General features: G+C 37.6%; 3 protein-coding genes across 4 annotated transcripts; 1 reads left to right on the forward strand and 2 right to left on the reverse strand.

Annotated features, from left to right (window-relative positions):
- Positions 1 to 4,519: 4,519 nt before the first annotated feature.
- Positions 4,520 to 5,048, forward strand: LOC109173507. Its single transcript, XM_019322746.1, has 2 exons — positions 4,520 to 4,785; positions 4,930 to 5,048. Exons 1-2 carry the CDS (start codon positions 4,536 to 4,538, stop codon positions 5,046 to 5,048), a joined length of 369 nt encoding a protein of 122 aa, XP_019178291.1. The 5' UTR covers positions 4,520 to 4,535.
- Positions 5,049 to 12,459: 7,411 nt separating this feature from the next.
- On the reverse strand, positions 12,460 to 15,001 carry LOC109173818 (putative quinone-oxidoreductase homolog, chloroplastic). 2 transcript variants are annotated; one of them, XM_019323131.1, is made up of 6 exons: positions 14,917 to 15,001; positions 14,712 to 14,830; positions 14,299 to 14,367; positions 14,003 to 14,144; positions 13,759 to 13,850; positions 12,460 to 13,292 (listed from the first exon to the last, which is right to left on the reverse strand). In XM_019323131.1, the coding sequence occupies exons 3-6, from the start codon at positions 14,362 to 14,364 to the stop codon at positions 12,594 to 12,596; spliced, it is 999 nt and encodes a 332-aa protein (XP_019178676.1). In that variant the 5' UTR covers positions 14,365 to 14,367; positions 14,712 to 14,830; positions 14,917 to 15,001; the 3' UTR covers positions 12,460 to 12,593. The 2 variants fall into 2 exon arrangements, with proteins under 2 accessions (XP_019178676.1, XP_019178675.1); XM_019323130.1 differs by having other exon boundaries at positions 14,299 to 14,392.
- A 302-nt stretch (positions 15,002 to 15,303) lies between these two features.
- Positions 15,304 to 17,976, reverse strand: LOC109173817 (probable glucan endo-1,3-beta-glucosidase A6). The gene is made up of 3 exons (XM_019323129.1): positions 17,795 to 17,976; positions 16,386 to 17,687; positions 15,304 to 15,588 (listed from the first exon to the last, which is right to left on the reverse strand). Exons 1-3 carry the CDS (start codon positions 17,853 to 17,855, stop codon positions 15,551 to 15,553), a joined length of 1,401 nt encoding a protein of 466 aa, XP_019178674.1. The 5' UTR covers positions 17,856 to 17,976; the 3' UTR covers positions 15,304 to 15,550.
- Positions 17,977 to 18,439: the final 463 nt, after the last annotated feature.

Here is an 18,439-nt window from a genome sequence, read left to right on the forward strand (position 1 = left end):
GCTCGGGCAACTCCCGGTCAGACCCCGACCGGGTTCTTCACATGAAGCCCGACCTGTTACCTGCAAAATAAAGAGAGGAAAACAAAGGCAAGGAGGTCGGGGTAAAGCTTATGTCGGTCGGGATATTCCCTACCATATATATATATATATATATATATATATATATATATATATATATATATATATATATATATATATATATATATATATGTAATTTTTAAAAATATTTTAATATAACTAAAATTTTAACATTTGTTAGCAAAAAAAAATAATTTATTAAACAAGCCGAGAAACGTCAAAAGGAAAAGAACAAAGAGCAATAGACTACAAGCACATGACAAACAATAGGCCCCGAGCACATGACATCCTGAACTGCCAAAGTATCTGTTATAAAATTAGCCTCTCTGAAGGCTAACTTATCCTTTAATTAATATTTTAACATTAAGTATTAATATTGGATATATATTTGTGAGAGCATGTAAAATACTAATAGATTAAATGAATATGAATTTAATCTTTTAAAAAATTATAATATTCGATAATTGTATTACGATTGGATTAATTGACAAAGTTTGTATAAAGATTAAAAAAGAATTGAAGAGAGATTTAAAAGTTTTTAGATATTAAAAAAAGGTGCAAAAAAAAATCATAATAAACACATAAATAGCCCTACAAAAAGTGCGTGTTAAAATATATATCTCTACATTTTCAACTACATTAAAAGTCATACTTTGAAGAAAAAAAAAAAAAAGAAAAAAAAATAGACAATTGACATTAAAGCAATTTATCACTTCATCATTAAAATTGGTACCAGAGCATTTCACATGTTAATTTCTAAACATTTAGATATGACAATTGGTATCAGAGCATAGTATGTAGATAATACTACTAACAACTAGTCAAGCTGGAAAACTACAACAAAATTAACTAAATCCACTTTTCTAGCTTTATATTTGACCATCTGTTTTAAATATTATTAAAAAGTTTTAAATATTAATTTAAAATTTTAATAAAATATAAATTTAATTATTAAAATAATAATCTCATTGGTAGCTTTTTTTTTTTTTCGCTAAAATCACTTCTCCTTCCTATAAAAGGATATATGCTAGCTTCACAAATATCTTCTTCTATCCGATATAAGCAAACGATTCAATGTAACCTTTTTCGCAAGCTCGGTGGGGACTAGCATCTTAGCAAAACGATCGAGCTCCAAGAATTGTTTGTGGTACTCCACCACAGACGATGAACCCTGCTGGAGATGTAGAAACTCCTCGTACATAGCAGCTCGGACATGCGCTGGATAGAATCGCTCTCTCATCCGGTCCTTTAAAGCTGTCCAGTCGAAGTCAGCCTCCTCTTGACATGCAGGTCCCTCGTGCACCCACCAAATCAGACTAATCCATGACCATCGTTTGCCCAATCTATGCCCATGCATTTTTAATTCGTAACAAGGAATGTCATTCACAGTGGCATATCCTGTTACTATGACAATATGCACCATCCTCCCACTTCGTAACAAGGAATGCCATTCACAGTGGCATATCCTGTTACTATGACAATATGCACCATCTCCCCACGTTCCTCATAAATCAAATGTCAAAATAAAATATAATTAATATAAAACATAGTAAATAAATAAATTTTAAAGTTCATATTTACCCCTTTTTCAAGGTAAAAAAAATCATTGTCATTGCATATAACTCCAATTAGAGGACATTAATATCATGAAATCATGCATTCGAATCTTTGAATATCCTGTATCAAGATGAATGGATGATTGGTATCAGAGTAGTTTACTACTTCATCATGAGCATTGGTATCAGAGCATGTCATATGTTTAAATCCTAAACATTTAGATCGAACAAGTAGTAGCTCTAGCTCTACCTACTTTTCATGAACAAGTAGTAGCTATAGCTCGTCTAAATCGGCCTCAAATCAAAATGGGACCAACCTGGTTTAGAAGCGGACCGATTTTGAACTACTTTGGTGAGCTATCAGGCTGGGTCAACAGTTCACTAACGGCGCGTTGGTCCAAGCCGGTCTATATATGCGAAGTCTGATTCCGGCGGTTCCACCTGCTAATCTACTCCGGAAGAACCTCAGTTAGTTCTCCGGCTTTGAATACTCTCCGGCCGGTAACATCTACCCTTTCGGCAAGGTTCTAACGATAAGCATGGCCAACCGGGCTACAAAGACCGATGTTTTTATGGTCTAGGACTGGGAATTATAGTCATGGCAACATAATGTCGGGCGGTGGAGCCCATAAATCCAGTGGTGCTAGTGGTACCAGACTACCCACAAACTCGAAAGGATTAGTGGTTGGAGAGACATTGAAACAAAACCATTTTAATTGGAATCTTAAAAAAAAAAAAGGCGAGGAAGAAATAAGAAGAGAAACAAAACAAAGGATTTCAAGGTTAAAAACCGCACCAAGCTCCATTAGTGCTCAACCCTTCCTGTTCGAAGCTGTGACCAACTGAAGCAAAAATTTTAGAATTTGAAAAATTTTAGTGTAAACTTGCTTTGTAAATTGTACTATTCACAAAATCACAGTCATGTATTTAGAATAGTCAGTGAATATATGTATATACCAAGCCCGATCAAGTCGTCCTTGTCACCACCAGCACTATAAGTCCGGGATCAGATCTCGGCATAAGTCCTACAAAGTAGGCAATTAAGTCCGGGATCAATTCTCGGCATTAGCCCTACGAAATAGGCAATTAACTCCGGGATCATATCTCAGCATAAGTCCTACGCAATAGGCAATTAAGTCCGTGATCATATCTCGACATAAGACCTACGAAGTAGGCAATTAAATCTGGGATTAGATCTCAACATAAGCCCTACAAAGTAGGCAATTAAAGTCCAAGATCATATATCGGCATAAGCCCTACGAAGTTGGAAATTAAGTCCAGGATCAGATCTCGACATAAGTCCTACAAAGTAGGCTATTAAACCCGTTCAGGTTTGTCCTCCCACCACGGGTAAATTTAATCACTAGATCACACTGAAAATCCAATCTCTTGATTGGTAAATTTCGATCCTTAGATCATGAGAAAATCCAATCGGTTGGTGAAATTTGATAGCTAGATCATAGTAAATTCGATCCCTAGATCGTGAATAAATCCAATCTCTTGATTGGTTGGATCTCTAGATAACAGTAAATTTGATCACTCGATCGTCCAAAAGATTGCACCCATGGTTGTACTCTTTTTCCTTAGCTAAAGTTTTTTCCACTGAGTTTTTCTTAGTGTAAGGTTTTTTAACGAGGCAACCAACATAAATCACACCATGTATGCTCAACTCAAACTTGAGGGGCCCATCACAGACTATGTGATCGGATATTTCAGCCCGAACCCTTCCTCATTTGCTCGACGTCAGGGTACGGTGTGGGGGCTACTTGATAGGGATTATTCCCCAGGTATACTTCCCTATATATTTTGTGCATCTGTTTGTTATTCGAGTCATGGTCAAATGTCTTTTGAAAAAATATTTTATTTCTGAATGGTCATGACCTCTGCCTATATAAAGGTCATAAGTAGGGGATTCCTCTCTTCTACTTTTCTCTACAACATTCAATAACAAAGCTTCTTTGAGCCAATACCTCTCATATTCTCTCTATGATTAAGAATTGCTATTACCCTAGTTTATATTCAAGAAAGGAAGTACAATTTATTTTATCACATCCGCTACCAAATTAGCCCCTCTGAAGACTAATTTATCCTTCAATTAATATTTTAACATTAAGTATTAATATTGAGCATATATTTGTGCGCATCGCGCATATAAAATACTACTCCCTCCGTCTCTAATTGATTGTCTTATTTGCTTTTTGCACGGTTTTTAATATAGTATAACAAATGTTACTAAATTTTCAATTTTGCCCCTCAAAAGTATGTTATTTGTACACAATACAATTGTACTTACCTCTAGAAATTTGAAAAGTCAAAAGGGTAAATTGAAAAATATAGAGTGATAGTTATGTTCAATTTAAAAAAGATGACACTATTTTGGAGTTAATTTCAGCAATAGTCCTCCGACTATTGTCATTTTTTAAATTTGGTCCTCATCTTTTAATTTGGACAAAATAAACCCTTGACTATCAGAATTGTTCCATCATTGGTCCTTCTGTTAACCAACCGTTAAATAGATGTTACTGAAGGGCTAAAAAGGAAATTTCCCTTACTCGGTCATTTCCACATCCGTCCAAATCCCCCACAGCCAATCTGGAGCATAAAGCATTTACTGAAGATGAGAGCACTAGCAGGTGAGAGCATGAAAAATCCAATCTGGAATTCCTCTCTCTTGAAGGTGAAACATTTACTCCAGAAACTTCACATCGAGGGTGGCGTAATCGATCACCATCATCACCCGCACCACCGCCCTTGATCTGCCGCGGTTTAGGGAACCAGACTCCGCTTTGGAAGAACACAATGTTCTGAGATTTTAAAAAAAAATGTGGGTTTTGCGTGTACGACACGAGGGGATTGGACTGCGACAAAATGGACGAGAGAATGGAGGATGATTGGTCATAAATGTCGGATGGTGTTCGACATAACCAACCATGTTGCAGGGGGAGTGATGCTGATCGTGGGATTGGGGTCTATGGAGAGATGATTATGGAATCCATGGGGCGTTGTGCCAAGTCTTATTGTAAGAGGAGAGTTAATTGTGTGCTGGTGGTGGCTGACATGGAAGAAGCTTGTAAGGATTTCAGTTCTGGTGATTTGAAGCATGTTGAAGCTATAAAGATGATCTTTCACTCCCCATCCATTAGGAGATCAAGTGAGTTCTTCTTCTTCTTCTTCTTCACTCCATTTTATAAACTTTTCATTAATGTAACAAAAGCAATAAGGGCATGTAGGGGCCAGAAGTAATTAAAACAACTAACGTAAGTAATCTGTTATCTATGGTGTAAAATGGTGGCAGATGAGAACCCAATGTTGATACTGACACATGGCGACATGTTAACTGCGAAGGAGAGGGTGGAAAACCAGGCTGAAGCTATGCAAATGTGTGGTGATCCGGTGTCGGCATTTGTATGGTGAGAGGTGTTCAGGTTTGATGGTGTTTGCGAGAGTGACCGCCAGAAAAGGGAGGAAGAAGAAGCTAACGAAAAAGACCATTTTAGTCCTATATTAACGCCTAATAAAGTGATCTTTTAACATAAGGATTAATGCAGGAACAAATCTGATAGTCAAGGGTCTATTTTGTCCAAATTAATAGATGAAGATTAATTTTGGAAAATTACAATAGTTGGAGGACCATTACTGGAATTAACTCCACTATTTTGGGACAAACTAAAAGGGAAAGTAAGACATGTAAAATGGGACAGAGAGAGTAGTAGATTAAATAAAGATTGTTATAAATATAATTAAGTGTGGACATTATGAGTTGATTATGTAACTGATGTAACGGTCATATTTATGTCTACCATTATTACCTTCCGTTACAAATGTATATTATATATATGTTTTGTTGTAATATGAAAAATACAGATGAATGAATATGCGATTCCCCTTTTCTCTCCATTCTGTTTTTATTTTAACACGTTATCAGTACTTGCTCTACCACCACCTCCCTAGCAGCCCCAATTGTCGGTGCGCTACCTTTGGCGCGATATGGTGATGCACTATCCCAGCGTGTTTGTTCGACGCTCAAAGGATGATCGCCCGCCTTCCCTGTCGGCTCCGCACTCGCAGCCGGATTATCGCGATCGGCCTGAGTGCTCGTCGCTACCTCCATCGCGGCGAACGGTTGAGGCGAGGAGTGAGTAACGGGCTTTACCTCCGGCGACATGGTCTGCTTCACCACTCCAGCCCGCTCCGGCGAGAGGCGGCGTCTAGGAGTTTCTCACCGAACCGCCTCGACCTCTCTGCCCTGGGATCTACCGGCGATCGGACTTCACAGTCCGGTGAACAGATCTGTCTCCTCTCTGCGCCTCTGATTCTCTTTGCACCCCAGATCGATCGCCGTCAAGAAACACAGAGGCTTGACGCGGTGGAGACACTTCACAAATCATTGCGGTCTTCATCGACGGAGCAGTTCCCGGTTGATCAAAGATCGGATGGTAGGGATGGAGTTATCTCGTTGCTGCGATCCTTCTCCGATGGTTTGATTGTTGATCGGCCACCATCATTCATCTTTCGCCGAAATCGGTGCGTAGACGGATGGCGGTATTGGTTTTAGTTTGTCGGCGACTACTAGCTTTGCTGGGCAGAACCCTCCTCGACTTTGGCTGTGAGCTCTACCCAGGTGGTTGATGTGCAGCCAGCCATCCTCGGTGAACGGTACGCCATAACTTTGTTTATGCTGAGATATGGGCATTTGGTATTGATATATTTTGATTTGCATTCTTAAATTTGCTTAAACATATTCATGTTGGAAGTACATCGGTATTAAGTAAGGATGATTTTGTTTATATGGAGAACCAGACAATAAGAATGCATGAGAATAACCAAGCCTATAGCACTAGGATGTTCTCTCGGGAATAGGAATTACGGAGTATATATTCCCTGCATAGCAAGAATATAATAGGAATTAATGAAGATATACATAAGCATGCATGTGTGTCTCTTTGATAATTGTTCACTCATAATCAACTTTTGAGTTCAACGTCCAATTATGAGTGCGATCTAGGGGGTTTTTTTAAAAAAATAAAAATAAAAAATGCAAGGCATGGAACTACAGGAGTAGACCAGCGTTTTCTTATTTTCCTAGTATGGTTTTATGTTCAGCAGAGTGTCTGTTTTCATTTTATATGAGGCTCAGATCATATAAGTGTCTCTGAGTATTATCAATTATTATTGGTTAGCTATCCACCATGTGTTTTAATGATAATAACAAGAAAATGGGCAGATCCCATATGGAGTATATAAAGAATGAAGAAAGAATATAATTGGGTGGATAAAATTTTGTGGTTCTATCCAAATGGGCGGCTCACACCGAGTCCATTACTCACTATGATTTTAGCCTTCGGTCTATAAGGCTTCTAATCCTACCTTTGTTTATTTAGTTAATATGATGGGTTTGATGCCAAAGGTTTTTTTTTGAAGAACTATATAACAGGACCTGTGCTCTGTGCATGTGTTTTTGTTATTGACGGTGGATTTAAGTCACCTTATAATAGCATATGGTGTGACCACACTTATTAAACCACACTGCCACTACTTACTTTGTTTAGTGACAGTGCTATTGTTTACTGCTAATGTATCACTTAGTGTTGGTAATGGGGACTAGGGTCACACCTACTTGCGTGACTAATAATGGTGCATGTCAAACTGCCAGTTCGGCCATAGCGCCTCGTGACTCTTATGCCACAATTAATACTTTTAATAATTTAAACACTTTGGTCTTGCCCCATGTTCCAATTCGTGGCAGTGCATGTGCTTTCAATGAACCTGTTAGTGGTTGGCATGTTGTGTTGCTAGGTGTTGGCCCTAGTGTTAATGCTCTTAATGTTTATAAGATTTTTTTTAAATCTTAATGTAATTTTTGCCAAGAAATGAAACACTTATTATATGACTGTTCCTGAAGGATTGTCTTGATCAACAAGTGATTATAGCCAAAATTCTAAACATAGCATTGCCCAGAAGGCAACAAGTCATAGCACAAATTAAAAATAACAGCACTAGGGCAGTTTCTCCAATGTAAAATTGACTTTGTATTATTTTAAAAGTTAATTGATGGTGCTAATTTGTTATACAAATTATTTCACATGAGCCTTTGGCATTGAAATAGATCTCAAATCTAAATATTTAAATGAAATGATAATACCTAATTTTTTTTAATATAGTTTTGCCCAGAAGGTAAACCAAAAGCACTAATTTATTTGCCCGTCAGTTATGATTGTCACATTGTACTCCACAGTAAAAGTACATGACAAAATTATGCTAAGTGTTTGGTCATTGGACTATTTTTTTTAATAAGGTCTGGAAGACCCTGAATGTGGATTGATCTTTAAAGTGACTAATGGCTCATGAATGAAGTTTGCAACTTCTATTTCTAATGCTATGTTACTCTCCAAAAGTCAAATTTGACTCACATCATGTTGGTTTGCTTGAAGCAAACAAGTTGTGATTTTTTTTTACACATAGTAATCACTGCCTGAAAATTCTGACAGGCGCAGTTTGAAAATTAAATTCGTGAAAAATACTTGTTGAACTCCTTTTGGCTTGAATTTTTTTCTGGAGAACCTAGACTCATGATATTTGATGTCTGTAAAAATATTTTGTTAAAAATATGCTTTGGTTATTCCAGAAAAATTTGTAAAGTTTTGGCAGTGTGCTGCCAATTATTTTTCTGCCTGGAGCAATATTGTGAAAAATTTCAGAAAAAATACTTCCACACCTTGGATTGATATGAAAATTTTTATGTACGTTCTAGAATTGCTGAACTACATATATGCCAAATTTTGTGTCAAAATGTGTTACCGTTTTCCCCCAGAAAATTCTGCAATCCAGGTCAAAATTCTGAAATTTTCTGCCGTTTTCAGCTTGTATATCTTGCTATTTTGTGATGTTTTTATGCTGATATTAAACTATGAAATAAAATGAGAGCTTGATTGGAAAAGTGCTATTTTTGACTCCCCAAAATAGGAATGAATGGGCCCGGCAGCGAACATATGCTCATTATTCTTCGGCGAACGATACTTCTCTCATTTTTCTAATTTATGAATTAATAAACAATATCTCTTGTCATGTCATGCCTTGTGTGTACTAAACATGATACTCTTTATTTAATGGATGTGCATGACTCAATAGAGAGTTTGGTGTCCAAGACATAAGGGACAATTATATCACATGCTATTGCAAGCTTCTCTTTAATTGACAAGTTTTAGCATATAATCTCTTGATTAGGCTCATATAAGAGCTTTTGTTATTTCTTGTTGGCAATTAATTATTTGCTATAGGCCATAGCTATTGAGATTTATCACCCAACTTATAAGTGTGGCAACATCATGAATTCTCAATATGGTTAGGTTGCACCTGTTGTTGCTAAACCTTAACTTGCATGTGATAATAGTTAAAGGCTATGACATGTTTACCGTGCTAGTTTCTGCTATAGAAACTTTTTGACATGAGATTTGGACATATGATATTTAAATTAATAGCCCTCATTGTTTTATATATTTATTTGCCCAGAAGGTAGATTAAGGATTTTAATTCTCTAAGTCATCCTTTTAGGATGAATCTTGACAATGAATTCTTGACCAAAAATGGTCAACCTATCCCATCAATCTCCGAAGGATTGCTTGACGTTACTAAGTCTAACTCATTGCATATCACAAATCAATCCCTCAAGGATTGCTATACCCCTTTTCTTAAACCTAGTACGTGTTTTCAGAAGTAACATTTCCCTATCTGCATTATTTTATTTGCGCAGTCTATTTTATATCACCACCATAACGTACCTCTAAAAGGGCTATCAAAGAAATCTCCGTCTATTGATTAAACACCGAAAGCCCATGATAGGGGATCAATACATATAATTGGGTACGTTGACTGCATTCCTAATGAAGATTGTTTCTCGGCATTAGGGGGAGATAATATACTACTCCGTAGCTTTTTTGGAATGCCAAGAAATTTCATAAGAATAAAAACATCTTCATTCAAATCCATGTACTAGTTAGATTGAACTGGAAGTTCAAAAGATAATCTATTTGCGATTTTAGCAAATAATCTGCCAAATACATCTATTGATCATAATGATCATAAAAGAAGTGACTAGGTCATATATCCTTGGACCAAACATATCTATCGATACTCCTTGACACTAGAAGTGTAGGAGATCTATCGGTGAAAGAGATATGGATCATAATACTAGATCTAGTAAAGAAATATTGTCACTCTTGAAATAGCTTGAACAATTATGTCCTGCAGACGTTCGTCCAGATGACGAAAAACCCTGGTAAGACTTATAGGTGCACCAAACAAACGTAATACTAGGGATGCGGATCGACCAGATCAAAATATCTTTGGGAAATGTTTAGAATCTGGTTTTTTTAGAAATTGCCATTACTTTTACAAATATGGGAGTTTTATAAAAGGTTATAGTTGTCGACAACACAATTGCCATTACAAATTGCTCGTTATATGATAATCTGGATCCAGAGTTAGGCACCAGAAGTGCCATGACTATTTAATATATAAAGGAGCAATTAAGGCATAGCTCGACTCGCTAATATGAATAAATTCTCTTTATAACAATACACCATTAAGCGTTAACCCTGAAGGTTACAAATGGGTGTGTGCATGAAAGAGAAATAAGAATAACAAGGTGATAATATATGAAGTGAGTTTGTAGCCTATGGGTTCACGTAGAGACCCTTAATTGATTTTAATCAAATATACCCTCCCACGGTAAATGACATTAAGTTCCGCTACATAATACAATTGGCAGAATAATAAATTTAGATATGCAGTTAAATTTATTTTTGAGAAATCCCTGATGGATTCAAAAATTCTCGAAATGAGGATTTATTTAAGTATTATTATGTGTCATTATTTACTATTTAAAGGGTTGCGAATGGAGTTAATATCCTCATTGAAGGAATAATATGTACCATTATGTGCTTGATAAAGGGTTGATAATGAACTTATTTATTATTTATTATCTCAGTCAAGATTGATGGTGTAAACATCAATGAAATATATAAAGAGCTTGATAATGTCAGTTCATGTTTAAAGACTGAGACTTTTGAAATAAAAAGCTTGTGAAAGCTATAAGTATTATCTCGACTTGAAGATCGAGTTTTTCTTTGAAGATTTTTTTTTATATATACACCAGTCAGCCTACATCTAAAAATGCTTTTTCACATGTCTATATGCATATAAGTGTCATGTTTTTATCAAACTAAAGGTTGCCTAATAATCTCCTGAAGCAGATAAGGAACCTTTTTGGACTCGAAGTCCCTTACTTCATTATCGTTGGAGCACCATTTTAGAACCAGAAGTTTCATAATCGCAACATATTTGCGATGAAATTGCTAGAAAATTTAGTGCTCCCCCTACAAATGAAGTACTTGAATAATGATTAACATATCCTCCGGTATCTTCGAGATACAAAGACATGACATTTATGTAAGAAACCATGATACATGTTTAATAGGCTACTTGGGTACTGACTATTGTGTTTGATCCCTGCAATGCCAAGTCCAAACTGGTTATACAATGAATTTCCCTAAATGATCAAAATGAGGGCAATAACACTTGTGTTGCACCAATGTTATATGAGCTCTAGAAGAGCTATATGATTATTGTACAAGATTTTTACTCTAGTGACAATCCAGAAGATTTGTCCAATCAATTTCTTCAAATTTTGAAATACATTTTATCATGTCGAACTTGAAGATTGTTATCTTCAAGGGGAGACGGGAAGTACATTTACTTGAATCAATCCGGAAGATTGAACGAAAAATCCTGAAGATTAAGTCATAAAAGACTAACAGTTGCGCACTATTTGCAACGCATAAATACATAAATATCATGTACTCTTTTCCTCACTAGTTTTCTCCCATTGGGTTTTTCTAGTGTGGTTTTAACGAGGCATGAGTATGAAATAATAATGTAAATGGGAAAATGTTACAAAATAATTGCTTCAGTCGACAAACCCCAAAATCCTGAAGATTATGCAGTTTGCGCCCTGAAGGTTTATGGTTGTACTCTTTTTCCCTTAACTAAGTTTTTCCCACAGTGTTTTTTTAAGTTAAGGTTTTTAATGAGGCGGCCAAATACAATATATGTTTTTTCATATATCATGTACTCTTTTCTTCAACTAGGTTTTTCCCACGTGGTTTTCCTAATGAAGTTTTTAATGAGGCATGAATGTATGCTATCCATATACCTTGTACTCTTTTCTTGTTTAGGTTTTTCCCACAGGGTTTTCCTAGCAAGTTTTTAATGAGGCAAGATTGTGGTGTTATAATGTCCAAGGGGGAGTGTTATAAATATAATTAAGTGTGGACATTATGAGTTGATTATGTAACTGATGTAACGGTCACATTTATGTCTACCATTATTACCTTCCGTTACAAATGTATATTATATATATGTTTTGTTGTAATATTATGAAAAATACAGATGAATGAATATGCGATTCTCCTTTTCTCTCCATTCTGTTTTTATTTTAACATGAATTTTATCTTTTAAAGAATTATACGGAGTAATATTCAATAATCATATTACGATATTAAAAAAGAATTTGAGAGGGATTCAAAAGTTTTTAAATATTAAAAAAAAAAAACACACACACACAAGTAGGTTATATTAGACTTCATAAGTAGGGGCTACCCTATGGGTTATCAAACAGTCAAAACTTAAAAAAAGAATATCAACTGAGTTGGTAGGTTCTAAGTTTGACTTACTCTGAATAGTCTGTTGGTCTTATTAGTTTAAGTTAATCCATTAAGATTACAAAACCAGATAAAAAACTAATTTATATACGGAGTATCTATTAGTCTACGGATAAATATATTAAGTATGTTTTTGATTAAAAGGAGAAAGCAAAGAGATTTGTGTTACATTGCAACAATCAAACAATCCAGAGAACATATGAACATACACAACAAACATCCATATGAAACCAACAATTTTTTAAGGTTCCACAATAATCTTCCCTGTGGCATGTCCTTGGATGCTCTTAGCCCAAGCCTCTTCAGCTTTGCTCAATGGATGCTTGGAGTCGATGACTGTCTTCACCTTCCCTTCTTTCAACAGCTTAACAAGGCAGTCGATGTACTCAGCTTTAGGGAAGGACAACAATGGCACCAATTGCTTCTTCGAGAACGTCAGCTTCTGCAACGCGAATTTCCCGAAGGCGTTTGGGCCGGGAGTGATGTCGATCACCCTGCCGTTCTCGCTGAGGTTGCGCTCGAACGTCGGCCAGGGGATCCCGGTGGTGCAGTGGACGACGGCGTCGTATTTCTTGCCGGACGGACTGGTGAGCGCCGCGCCTTCCGGGGTTCTGTAGTCCAGAACCTCGTCCGCGCCTAAGCTCTTCACGAAATCAATGTTGCGCGCCCCGCAGGTGGCCGTCACGTGCGCGTTCCCCAGTTTTGCTAGCTGGACGGCGTAGTGGCCGACGCCGCCGGAGGCGGCTGTCACGAGGATGTTCTTCCTAGGACCGCTGGAGCTGCCGCCGTCCAGCTTGACGCCAGCTATCTCCGTCAGGGCCTGGTAGGCGGTTCCTCCCGCCACTGGCAGCGCCGCTGCAGCGTCGGCGGATACTTCCGGCGGCCGTGGAACTGTCGAGCTCTCCTTAGCCACCGCATACTCTGCTAAGCCACCCCCATCCTGTTATCAAGATCACCAACACTAATTAAGATTCAAAACAAAACCATTTATCACCAGAGTATTCCGCCTATTGGATTAGTGGGTTTGACTAGTTAATAACATTAGTTGATTGTAAAAAGACGTTTTGTAAATTAATTTTTAACTGATAGTTAAAATTTAACATTTTGAAGCAATAAACTATTACATAAAGCTGATTAACCAAATACTCATATTTGATTATTTAATCAAGTCAAACAGTTAATAGTGCTTGAACAAGCTAAAATTAGTTCATAAGCTAACTATATTACAAAACAGAGCAAAAAACCAGTAGAACATATAAATATATAATATATAAAATATAAACATTCAGTCTCAAGAACACATAGAACTTATAAACATCCAGTCTCATTATTGGAAATACAAAAAATTCATATAATATATAAAATATAAACGTATAGTTTCACTATCAGGGACACAGAAAACTCACACGAAGACTCAGTGCTGCCACAACTTTGTCACCTGCCTTGAAATTCTTGACACCAGGCCCAACCTCCACTACCTCTCCTGCTACATTAGTTGCTATTCCGCCCAAGAGAAATCAAGAGAGTTATAATAAACTGGAATGGTCATTTCTAGTGTTGAGCAATGAGCATATAATGTATAAAACGTGTATTTATATTGATGTGTAGTCCGACTATCAGTTTAGACTAGACAACAGAGCATGAACTTACCTGGGATGTGAGGAAGTTTGCGAGGAAAGATGGGGCGAAGAGGGCCTTCCTGAATTTTCCAATCAACTGGATTCAAGCTTATGGCTTCCAGCTTCAGCAAGACCTCACCTTTGGTAGGAGAAGGCACAGGAACTTCAACATGCTGCAAAAACGGAAGGAAATAATCGAGGAGAGCATGATTAAGGATCATGTCTTTGAACACGACAGAGGGATCAAGAAAAGAACAGAACCGAGCGAAGAATGTTGAAAAACACAATCCTTAAAACAACATAGAACAAGACGGGAGGAAAAAATACCTTCAACCCAGCAGCTCCACCACCACAACTATCATACTGCACAGCACGCATAAGCTTCCCAGCCATTCCCTAATTCACAAAGCTCACGTTTTTCCTGCTCAGATGTTCAAGAACAGAGATTTCTAGGCGAGATGGGGGGGCATAAGAGGGAGTTACTTTTTTTGGCTTCAGATTTCAGAGATTATGAAATTCGACTCTCTGCAGTATATTGGAACTTTAAAATGTTTAAAGCTCAATAGTGCATTTATTTTAGTATATATCATCTGACCACCTCGTGAATCATATGATTAAAGTACATTGTTTTTTTTCTTGTTATGCTCACTCCATGTGTGTCCATGTGACTAATTTTCACCACTTCTGCAGATACAAATAGACATATAGAATAAGAGCAAAGGGAGATACTAGGAAGTTACCAGGTATACAAGGAAATCTCCTAGGAATCAAAGGACAAAGAAAACTTTTCTGAATCTTCAGATCAAATTGGCTTTGCACTTTCTGCTTCCAGTTTCAGCAAGATCAAACTTCAAACATCCTGAAACAGGCATTCCCGGTTTCAAATAACAATATAACACGATTTTTCTCGAAATCTTCTGATAAGATTTCGTATCAGGAAAATACCTTCAAGCTAGCATATATAAGCTTTCCAGCCATGCCTCAACTCACAAAGTTGACTTTTTTCCAGCTGCCATTCACATTCCTATCTCTGATTCTTGCTACCCAAAGTTATTTTCGTATTTTTTTTTCTTCATTAATCAATGTTGATAAAGATTGCATAATTGAATATAGACACCGATATGAACACAAACATTCGAGGTTAGGAAGAGACATTGAATCAGTTCAGATTAAGATTAGAATAGAGCTTTAGAAAAATGTTGATGTCATAGTTTTCTGCTATTCTGATCAACTTCATCCATTTTATAAATTAAATGGATAAAGTTGACATCATGCTAAGAAGTTGACATCTGAACTCATTTCCCCTCCAACTGCTTTGAGCAATTACTGGGCTTGCCTGCTATGCTAATAGGTTGTCAAGATTCAAGAACACATGTACAGAAGTTATAATTGCAGAATATACTAATAAATTCCCAAAATAATATAGAGTAGCATATAAAATGGGGTACAAGTGAATTTGGGGTCCTCTACTCTCCATATAATCTAATTGAAACTAAAAAGATCTTGGTCGACCAAAAATTTTACCAAATGACTAAACAATCTTGCTCGATCAAAAATTTTACCAAATGTTGATGTTTCTTCAAAGGGTAACACTTGGAAATTTGCAGGAACCATGACCTGTAGATTTAAAATAGACAATGTTAGGGGCAACTCGAGTGTTCACTTATAACCACAAGGTTATACATTCTTGATTTGAACAATTCAACTATGGGCAATCCGGACTGGTTTACTTCATTGTAATTCTTTGCTGATTAGGATGTCGAGCAACCTAGACTGGTCTACCTTGTGGTCCTTTGCTGGTTAGGACCACAAGGCAAGGTTTATCTAGTGCACACATAATGATTATGAATTTTTCTCATCACTTCTTTAACATGATGCAAAAACGCAAGATAAAGGAAATGCAACTGTTATACATAGACTCGGGTCCACCTTGCAAGGTAGAGCATGGTCTAAAATACACAATTTAGATATTGAATGTTCACAAATTACATACTGAATATTCAAATTATTCACAATTTGAATTGTGAACATTTTGTATATAATTGTATATGTAAACTGTAAATATTTAGTATGTAAAATTATGAACATTCAATATGTAAATTAGACCTGGATCCACATAATAATTTGCCAAGGAAATGGGCAAATTATTGTATGGACCATGGTCCACACAATGTTATGCGAACCACAACAAAAAGTACATTTTTAATATATTAAATGTACATTATTTTTGTATTGTATATACATTATACAATATAATGTACACTCAGTACAAAAATAATGTACATTACGTACATTATTTTTATATTGAAGGTACATTGTTTTTGTACTGAATATACATTATTAACAATATACAAAATATATTCGTCCACACAATAATGATCGAAGGAAATGGGAGTGGAAATTTGGGTACTTACTAGGATCCTTTGTAGTCTTGATAGCAAGGCCATTGAAGTAGCAGGTCCCACCTATGCTATTAAACCGGGCCCAGTAAGAACTAAACGCATAGCTGGCATGTGGGACCAGGCTATTGGGCTGGTAACATTTGCCACCGGGTTGAATCGGGTCGCAGGTCCCTTTACCCTGCCCGCATGCATAATTCAAGGCGTCAACCACCGCCGTCTTATTGGCCGCCGGCGCCACCACGCACCAGAATTTCCCTTCCGGAGGATTGTCGTTCGTCGGCTTCGGCAGCGGCTTGAATTTCGACTCCGGCGTCTTCCCCGACAGATCAATCTCGTACACGTTGCTGCCGTTGGGGTGTAGCAGCCCGAAATGCCGCTCCGTTCCCGGCCCCGGCTTCTGGTTCTCGTTATACAACGCGAATATCATCGCCGGCAACACCACGCCTGGCATGGCCGGCGTCCCCACCGGCGGATTGGCAGTGAACTTCTTAACCACGTTCCGGTTATACGTGGCGGCATTGTAAATATTCGCTCCGATTTGGTCGGCGTCGCCGGCATTGGGCCAACCCGTCTCCGCAATAAACAGGCGGAGATCCGGGAACCCTAATCGCTTCACCGCGAAATGAACCGCATCGATCATTTGATCCAACAAATTGGTGTACGTCAAACCCGAACCCGGGTCCGAATAAGTAATATTAGTGTGCTCCATTAGAGCATAGCGAAGGTTAATATCCTTAGGCTGAGCTGCCCAAGCGAAATACGGGTAGACATCGAAGAAGAAGAAGGATCTAGAATGATTCAAAAACTGTAACAGAGGCCGGAAAACCCGGCCGGAAAGGTCAGACCGGAAAGTTCCACTGGACGGCGGGAATGAAGACTCCAACATATCCATAGCCAAAGGAGTCCCCACTTTGATCTTCCGGAGCCGGAATTTCGCGAGAGATCGCCGGATTTTGCGCATGGCCGGCACGAGCTGGAACCAGGTAGTGTTAGGCGGGTTGCTCAGGATTTCATTGCCGACGAGGAGGTAACGGATCATGGTTTTGGGGTAGAAGGGAACAACATTGGTGCGTACCCACTGGTCCGCCAAGGTTTGGTTGGAGGAGATGCTGGGGATGAGGCCATTGGGGACCATGATCGAGACTTGAAGCTGGGATGATGCTTGCAGGGATTTCAGGATCTTCGGGTTGGCATCGTAGATCTTAACCCTCGTAGCCTTCAACCCATTGATGAGCTCCACAGATTTTGCTGGACTGGGCAGATTATTCCCCAGTTGCCCAAAGCATACTCCTATTCTCCGTGTAATTTCTGCGCCTGAAAATTCATCCAAACAGTGTCAGATAGATCATATCAATATATGATACATGAATACTATACTAAAAGTACGCTAGAAGAGATGGGTTTTACGTGTTGAAACTCACCGGAAAACGACGATGAAGCGATGAGGAGAGAAAGAAGAAGAAAAGTGATAAAAGTCTGCATCTTGGAGCTTTTTTCTGCAGAGAATAGAGACAGGAGTGAAGGAATTGTGAGGGCTGGCCTCCTTATTACAGTGCAACACGCAAATATCTTCACTGGACTCCACAAATGGACATTAATCAGATTATATGTGGTCGTGTCATTTTGGATTACATTAGATTATGTTTAGTAAATCAGGCTTAATAAATGATTTGTGTTTGAAGTATCATTTGGCATCAATATGGCTTACATTTTAATATTCAATAAGGGTATGTTTGGAAACCTGATTTTTGAAAAATATTTTTTGAATTTTTTGTGAGTGAAAAAAGTGAGTCAAAGAAAAATAAGCATTTGGTCAAAAGAAAATACATTTATTTTTTTGGAAAATGATTTCCCATCTTTTTTTGAGAAGTTATTTTTCAATTTTCAACCATCACTAGTTCACTATCACTACCACCACCACACTGCCGCCGCCGCCACGACAAATTATGTTATGGACCCGTGTCCACCATGTGCATGATGGACAAGTTGTAGATTCATAATTTCTATACTGTAAATTCATAATTTCTAAACTGTAGATCCATAATTTCTATACTGTAGATTTATAA

The sequence above is a fragment of the Ipomoea nil genome, unplaced genomic scaffold, assembly GCF_001879475.1.
Source record: "Ipomoea nil cultivar Tokyo-kokei standard unplaced genomic scaffold, Asagao_1.1 scaffold0482, whole genome shotgun sequence".
Taxonomy (NCBI): domain Eukaryota; kingdom Viridiplantae; phylum Streptophyta; class Magnoliopsida; order Solanales; family Convolvulaceae; genus Ipomoea; species Ipomoea nil.

Excerpts from the sequence above, each read along its gene's own strand:
- LOC109173507 (XM_019322746.1), top strand. The coding sequence starts at position 4,536 with ATGTCGGATGGTGTTCGACATAACCAACCATGTTGCAGGGGGAGTGAT. Across the intron at positions 4,786-4,929 it reads CCCATCCATTAGGAGATCAA|ATGAGAACCCAATGTTGATA; the intron begins GTGAGTTCTTCT and ends AAATGGTGGCAG.
- LOC109173818 (XM_019323131.1), bottom strand. The coding sequence starts at position 14,364 with ATGGCTGGGAAGCTTATGCGTGCTGTGCAGTATGATAGTTGTGGTGGT. Across the intron at positions 14,145-14,298 it reads GTGGAGCTGCTGGGTTGAAG|CATGTTGAAGTTCCTGTGCC; the intron begins GTATTTTTTCCT and ends CCGTTTTTGCAG. Across the intron at positions 13,851-14,002 it reads CAAACTTCCTCACATCCCAG|CAACTAATGTAGCAGGAGAG; the intron begins GTAAGTTCATGC and ends TGGGCGGAATAG.
- LOC109173817 (XM_019323129.1), bottom strand. The coding sequence starts at position 17,855 with ATGCAGACTTTTATCACTTTTCTTCTTCTTTCTCTCCTCATCGCTTCA. Across the intron at positions 17,688-17,794 it reads CGCTTCATCGTCGTTTTCCG|GCGCAGAAATTACACGGAGA; the intron begins GTGAGTTTCAAC and ends ATGAATTTTCAG. Across the intron at positions 15,589-16,385 it reads CAAGACTACAAAGGATCCTA|GTCATGGTTCCTGCAAATTT; the intron begins GTAAGTACCCAA and ends TTAAATCTACAG.